Source organism: Falco naumanni, chromosome 5 (genome assembly GCF_017639655.2).
Source record: "Falco naumanni isolate bFalNau1 chromosome 5, bFalNau1.pat, whole genome shotgun sequence".
Classification (NCBI taxonomy): Eukaryota; Metazoa; Chordata; class Aves; order Falconiformes; family Falconidae; genus Falco; species Falco naumanni.
The window spans coordinates 11,066,494-11,073,830 of record NC_054058.1 but is presented as its reverse complement, the minus strand read 5'-3'; the positions used below and the strand labels follow the sequence as shown (position 1 = coordinate 11,073,830).

At 53.5% G+C, this 7,337-nt stretch overlaps 1 protein-coding gene across 2 annotated transcripts; it reads left to right on the top strand.

The window, feature by feature from the left end:
- The first annotated feature begins 553 nt into the window (after positions 1–553).
- LOC121089288 (zinc finger protein 239-like) lies at positions 554–6,183 on the top strand. 2 transcript variants are annotated; one of them, XM_040596419.1, is made up of 2 exons: positions 554–706; positions 1,248–6,093. In XM_040596419.1, the coding sequence occupies exon 2, from the start codon at positions 1,259–1,261 to the stop codon at positions 2,243–2,245; it is 987 nt and encodes a 328-aa protein (XP_040452353.1). In that variant the 5' UTR covers positions 554–706; positions 1,248–1,258; the 3' UTR covers positions 2,246–6,093. The 2 variants fall into 2 exon arrangements, 1 of the variants encoding a protein (XP_040452353.1); XR_005828182.1 differs by lacking the exon at positions 554–706 and having other exon boundaries at positions 758–5,426; positions 5,691–6,183.
- Positions 6,184–7,337: the final 1,154 nt, after the last annotated feature.

Below are 7,337 nucleotides of genomic sequence, written 5' to 3'. Positions count from 1 at the left end.
GGCAGCATAAGGGAAGGCCGCCGAGCAGAGGCGAAGCCGCGGGCAGCACTGCAGGCACTGGCAGCCTGGCACGGGCCGGACACAGGCCAGCCCGGCGAGGCCCGCGGTGCGCCGCTCCCTGCCGCCCCGCCGCCCCGAGCCCCGCGCCTCGCCCCAGCCACCCCCAGGCCCTGCTGCGCGGCCAGGCCCGCTCCAGGCTCTGCTCGCTCCTTCCCACCCCCGCACGGCGCCAGGGCCCGGCGCAGGGATCACACCCGGGGGCAAGCAGGGCCGAGCGGCTGGGAGAGGCCGCGGCGGGGCGGGCCGCACAGCCCCGGGGGGAGCGGGGCCGGCGGCGAGCTGCGCCCCGGCTCGGCAGCGGCCGGCGCCGCGGGCGGGGAGGGGCTCCACCGGCGGCCGAGCCCGGGCCGGCCCACCCGTCCGGCCGGGCTTTGCCCGCCGGGGCCCCCCGCAGCCCCGCGCCCGGCCGGGGGCACCTCCCGCTGCCGCGGTGAGCGGCGCAGGGCAGGGGCCGGGGCCGGAAGGGTTACAGCCACGGAGGCCGGCCGGCCGCCTCCCGGGAGCCGCAGGAAGTGCCGGCGGGGCGGGCCCGCGCGGGGAACGTCCCCTCCCCGCGGCCGGTGGCCGCACCGCGCCCAGCCGGGGCTGCGCCCGGCGCCCCCTCCGCCCCGCCCGGGCCGGGCCGGGGCCGTGCCGCCGGGCGGAGGTGAGGCGGGCACGGCGGGTCGCCGGCCCGGGCCGCGGCGGCCGAGGGACCGGGGGCCGGGCTGCGGGGGCGCGCCCGGGGCGGGGGTTGGTTTTCCCGCACCGTGCTGCCCCCGGGGGAGGGCGGCGGGGCTCGGGAGGGCCGGCCGGGGGCCTCCGCCGCTCCGCCGCCTCCTCCTCGCTCCCGGCAGCGCCTTCCCCCCGGCGCGGCGCCGCGGCCTCCCGCGCCCCGGCCCAGCCCCGCAGGGGGAGCGAGCGGCGGGGGGAGCTGCGGGCGGGCGCCCCTTGCCCAGCGCCCGCGACGGTCGGGGGTGACGGGTGGCCGCGCAGGCCGGTGACAGCTGGGGGGGGATGGAGCCGGTCCCAGCGTCGGCGCCTGTCGCCGGGAAGCGGCGGAGCCGGGACGGGCTGTGCCGGGGGACGCAGCATCTGGCCGGGGGCCGTGCGGGGCCGTTGCGGTTGCCAGGCCGGGGGGGGAGGAGGGGGTGCGGGCCGCGGGTGGCCGCGCTGGTGGTGTCTGGACTGTCCCTCTGTCCTGGCAGGTGATGGGAGCATGAGCGAGAATGAGGGGCATCTCCAGCCAGATGGGCTGCAGGCAGCCGAGCCCCCTGGGGCCATTTCGGACTTTTTCGTGAGGGAAGCCTCTCTGCCAAGCTGCGACGGGGCAGCATCCCATCCAAGGCCAGACTTTTTCCCCCCAGAGCCGGAGCCGGAGAAAACTTCTCGCTGCGGCTTCCGGAAGCGTAAGGAGACGGTGGTGCACCAGCGAGCATTCATGGGAGAGAAGCCCTACATCTGCATCGAGTGCGGGCAGAGCTTCAACCGCAGCTCCGACCTGATCCGCCACCAGAGGATCCACACTGGGGAGAAGCCGTACATGTGTGCTGACTGTGGCAAGAGCTTCAGCCGCCGCTCCCACCTTATCCAGCACCAGCGCGTCCACACGGGCGAGCGGCCATACCAATGTAAGGACTGCGGGAAGAGCTTCAGCCAGAGCACACACCTGGTGCAGCACCAGCGCAACCACACTGGCGAGAGGCCTTATGTCTGCGCCAAGTGTGGAAGGAACTTCTACCAGAACTCAGGCCTGCTCCGCCACGCAAACTTTCACACAGGCGAGAAACCCTACAAGTGCCCCCAGTGCGGGAAGCGCTTCAGCGACAGCTCCAACCTCATTGCCCACCAGCGGCTCCACACGGGTGAGAAGCCCTACAAGTGTGCTGACTGCAACAAGTGCTTCAGTGAGAGCTCGAAGCTGGTCATTCACCGGCGTGTCCACACAGGTGAGAAGCCATACTTGTGCCCTGACTGCGGGAAGAGTTTCAGCCAGCGCTCGCACCTTGTCCAGCACCGTCGCACCCACACTGGAGAGAAGCCCTACAAGTGTGCCGAGTGTGGGACCTGCTTCAGTGACAACTCTACCCTCATACGTCATCGTCGTACCCACACTGGGGAGAAACCTTTCAAGTGCTCCCACTGTGGGAAGAGCTTCAGTCGTAACTCTTACTTAGTCTCACACCAGCGGGTGCATGTGTGGTAGGCAGCATCACTAGGTGTGGTTTGGGGGTGATCTAGGAAGGAACTCCTGGTCCAGGCCTGTCCACAATGTGCCTAAGGGACAAGGGGGCGGACAAGAGTGTGACTACACTGGGGCTGCTGGCCTGGGTAATGCCTTTGGCCCATGTTGCCCTTTTCAGTCACCTCATCCTCCCAGTGCACTTTGGGCATAGACAGAAGGTGTGTAGTGGTTGTGATGGGTAGTTCTGCATCCCAAGGCCTCGTCATCCTCTTTCCCTGGTACTAGGATTGGATGCCATCTGCCACATGAATAAGTGCAGATGTTTTCTCCCACCTCCCCGTCTGAGGTGTCTGTCTGCCTGGGAGCCTTAGGAGAGAATACACGATGTCAGGTCACATGATGAGAACCTGCTCGGTCATGCAACGTATGCATGTGTAGTCATGTCAAGGAAAGTAAGATGGGAGATGAGGTCCTTACGGGGCTTTGTCCCACTCTCAGATGAAATGTGACCTATGTAATATCGCACAGGTCTGTGGAAGCTCGTCATGCTTGTGGTCAAAGCCAGCTCTGTGTCTCATACAGCAGTCAGGAAGGTTAAAGCTGAGTAAGTCCTGGTGAGAAGCTGGAGACTGCATTATGTGTACACAGTGTGTGGGCCAACTTGAAGCACAGGCAAAGACCACTTGAGTCTGCTTGTGAAAGGAACGTGTAGGCATACCCTGAGCAGAGAAGGGAGGCATGCCTGCAAAGGTTTTCTGCAAATGCTGCTTGGATGAAAGAAATGAGGGAGCTGTAGGATAGGGGCATGGCCTGTTCTGGGATCTCAGAACTGGTGGGTAACTGATGTAGAAAACTATCATACTTGAAGGCTTTAAAAATAAAAAAATATAATTATACTTGTGCTGCTAAAACCGTGGTATGCAACTTGACAGGTGTGTGGAGGTCACCTGTGAGTTTGTGCTGGTAGCCTCCTCATTCTACAGAATTTGGGTTTACAGATACAGTTGCAAAATGGGACAAAGCAATAGTGTACTAGGACAGACCTGATTCCATACCAGTATTTCTCAAGTCCTATTTTGACCAGTGTGTGTGCGTGTGTATGAATAAGATCCGTATGTATGTAGTCACATACGTATGAACTAGCTTTTATACTACATGTATCTTCACACTCATGTGAGTGATCATGTGTGCACACACCATGGCAGTAGTCAAAATGGTCAGCTGTACGAACTACGCCATATCAGTACTTCTCAGAATGCTAAGCACACTGTATATCCTAGCATTTCTCAATAACAAGCTGGGAGAAATAGTTTTTTTACCAAAACATCTGATTTTTCATATCAGGACATTCAGTTTTACACTGATTACTTTGTGTGTGTGTGTATAAGATCTGGAATAGAGTTGTTTTATTTATATATCTATAAAAAACGTGTGGCCTCTGTGGTTGCAAGGAGTGACTTCTAAATGTCATTCAGTATAGTGCTCTCCCCCTTGTTTTACACAGGTACATGTCAGTGGCATTTGTAGGGTGTACTCCCCTCACGGTTTTAACTACAAGGAATTGCAGTGCAACACTTTACGTTGTTTATATTTTTGGCTGTTTTGCTGCTGATCGTTTTAGTGGCGGTACCAGCACTGCTGGAGCTTAGAAAAGATTTCTGATTTGCAGTGTACCTTACTAATCCTGCAACTGGCTCCATGGCTTCAGTAGGTCTCTGGAAAAAGGAATGCAGACTGAAGCCAGTGAAAGGACCAGAGCTGTGGTGGGGAAGAGATGAAGGAAATAAAGATGCTAAGAAGATCCATTTGAGCAGCTGCTGGCCAGGGATGCTTGTGAATGGCTTGCCTTACAGACCTTGCTACTCTCCAAGGGATTGCAGGGATCCTTTCTGCCAGCCCCACTTCTTGACACTTAACTGCTGATAAAATGTTATTTTCGTACAGTTTAACAAAAAGGAGCTGTAGGGGGAGCATGAAATTGTTTGCAGCTCCTAGAGGAACAAGGCACCTTTATTTGCAGCTGCTCAGGGAAGTAGAAGGAGCTTTCAGAAATGGGGTGGGCTTTGTTTACACAGGAACCAAAGCCTTCATTTGCAAATGCCCATTTTTGCTTTTAGTTTTGTGTTTGTGGGTGTTTTTTATTTATTTTTTTTTTATTTTTTATGAACAGCTTCAAACCAATGACTTCTCAATTTCAGTTCCACTTCTGGAAAGTGGTTTGGCAATGTGACTAAGGGTCATCAGGTTGGTTCCAGAAGCATCAAGATTTTCATTTGCTAGCAGACTTCCAGAAGGGATACTACAGCTCTCAGTTTGTAGGCTCATTTTTAACCAAATTCAGAGGTTGTGCTGCAGTCCAGCTGTAGAACTGATGTGGGTCTGTCCCATTGCAGATTACTTTCCCTAAAGGTAATCTACAGCACTAAAACTGTTTGGCTAAGAAACCCTGTTTGCCAGAGAAAGGCATCATGTGAATGCAACTTTTCTTTTGACTATCTGAACAGAGTTGCAATGAAATCAAACCTACATCTGCACATAGCTGAGCTCAACTCAGAGGGAAACCCTCACGTCAAGATTCTGGTTTGAGAAGCAAGCTGCCCCTGAATATGCTTTCGCAGCAGTCCTTTCAGCATTTCTTTTCTTTCCTACATGCTTTGTGAAGTGCTGTGTATACTTAACAGTGCTCTATAAATCAAAAGGATTGACTTGCATTTATTTCTAAGATCTTTATGAACTTAAAACTGTATGCCGAATCAAAGTGGCCTTAGGGTTCGCAGCACATTGCCAGTGCAGTATCTTAGCAGCTAGGATTGGATTGCTCATCAGTGTAAGCACATTTCTGGAGTTCCTTTCCACAGCCACTGTTAGTTTTCTCTGTTCAGTGTCACTTGGCTGAAATAATTCACTTCCCCGAGCCTGTCTGCCCTTTACTGTTTGTGATCATCTAGCTGGAGAGAAGAATCTGGGTACCACCCTTCCTTTGCTGTTGCAGAAGTTACAGGGTATGTTCCTCTTCTTCCAGGAATTTAATTGTTTTGTGGGCAGTGCAAATTCATGAGTCAAATTCAGAAGACAGAGGTACGGGCATGTGCAAAAATTCAAGAACCAGAAGGTTTACTTCCACAGCAGCTAGCTCACTGGCTTCTCTACCAGCTGTCTCCTCCCCAGGATCATGGTGGGAGACTACTGGAAAAAGGAAAAGGTAATTAGCTACTATCACTCCAGCAGACCATCTGTAGCACACTCCATCCCAGACCCGTGGTCACCAGCTGGTGCCCAGATCCTCCTACCAGCTAGGGAGCTCTGTAGAATACTGTAAATTCCTGTTGTGCTAATTGTGCTTAGTGAGATGATGGCACATTAGAAATACCCAAGATAGACAAATGGATGAATGACGTCTCTGAAATAAAATTTTTCACCCTAGTGTTCTTCGTTAGCCCATGTTTTTTTCTTTCTTTCTCCCCAGAGTGACCTCCTGAGCATCAGTTTCTTGGCCCCTGGCAGGACCAGGTTTGGAAATAATGTGTCATCCTTCACAGAGCAATGACTTACTTACACAGCTGCTGTGCAATGCAAATAAGATTCCATAGGTGAGGGGTATTCTCAGAATTCATCTTAATAATGTGAATCTGGAAAGCCAGAGGATGGCACACAGTGCTCACCATTCCTTTATGAGAGAGTGCAGGACCTTATTCTGCAATGACACACTGTCCTGCTGGTAGATGAACCTGGTTCTAGCAGAGCTGCAGCTGCTCTGAGGAGGTACCTACCCAGTTCTGTCACCTGGGTTGTATGGGATCCAGGTTTCTGTTCTCCTGCTGAAAAATTATGTGTAATAGCGATGACTGAAATACAGCTTCTTTTACATTCCTCTGCTTCATTGTTTATGATTGGGAAAACAAATTTCTTTTGATCCTGGACAAGAGGTATTTTGTGTGTGTAATAAATTGTAAAAAGTATTTTATGTGTAATCTCGAAAGCATACGTGCAAACAGTACACCAGCAAACAAAAATGCCCCTGGATGCACAGCATACTGTTCTTTCTGGCCCTGTTTCCCCTTTACCCTAACAACACTGGTTCTGAATAGCCAGAGACACAACAGCAGGAGCCATCACCTCCAAAAAAAAGGAAGATACAGGGTATTTCAGGAAATGGAGCAAACAGAGGCCAGAAGAAGCATGAGTAGTCTACTTTTGCTGCTTGTGACCCCATGTCCCAGGCTCTGAAGGGCCTTGAGCCTTTCCATGCCAAACCTGATACATCTCATGAGTAGGCTGGTCCATGGCTCAGCCATCCCTTTCCTCATTCAGGTGCTTGCTGGCTTTCTTAGTAGAAAACACATGAATCCACCTGATAACACTTCTTTTGCAGTCCTGATGGACTTTGACAACTGTCATTTTCTTCTCAAGGGCTTGGCCTGCTTGGGACACTCATTTGTGTGAGCCTAAAAACCAGCGAGCACAGGAGCTTCCTAGGGGAAACAGAATTTTCCTTTTTCTTCTTGAGGCTTGCTATGGAGGTATCTGTAGCTGCAGAGAGCTGACTCTGTGCCTGGGGGACACAGTGTGGGGGGTGGAACAGGATGGTCGGAGCACAGTAATTCTTTAACGGTAAGTGAAAGCACCCACCAGTTAAAGCAGGCCATACCAGGTCCAAACATCCTCATGGATGAAGAGAGTGCAAAGTTGTGCAAACCCCTTTGTTTCCTTCCCTTTGGCACCCTGCAAAGCACAGCTCTCTTGGATGTAAAGATCAGCATTGCTTAGAAGAGACTTGTCTGAGCAGCCATATGCCCGGGCAGTTCAAAATAACTCTGCTACACCACAGCAAACCTTGGCTGCACGGCCCTAAGGAATTGACTGAAGTAACCTTCCTCCAAAAAAGAAAAGCTACTCACAGGACTCGCAACAAGACTCAGGAGGCCAGACAAGTAAGCTGCTTTGAAATGCAGCTGGTCTGACCCCTGACAAAGCTTCCTTGGAAAGGTTTCTCTGGTAATAGTGCAAGCACAACTGGCCTGCACAAGACTATCTCCCTGCCCTGGGCATGGGTATAGGGTAAGGGTAATGGCATGGCTTTATTAAAAATGGCAACACAGCCAAAGTAAAGGTG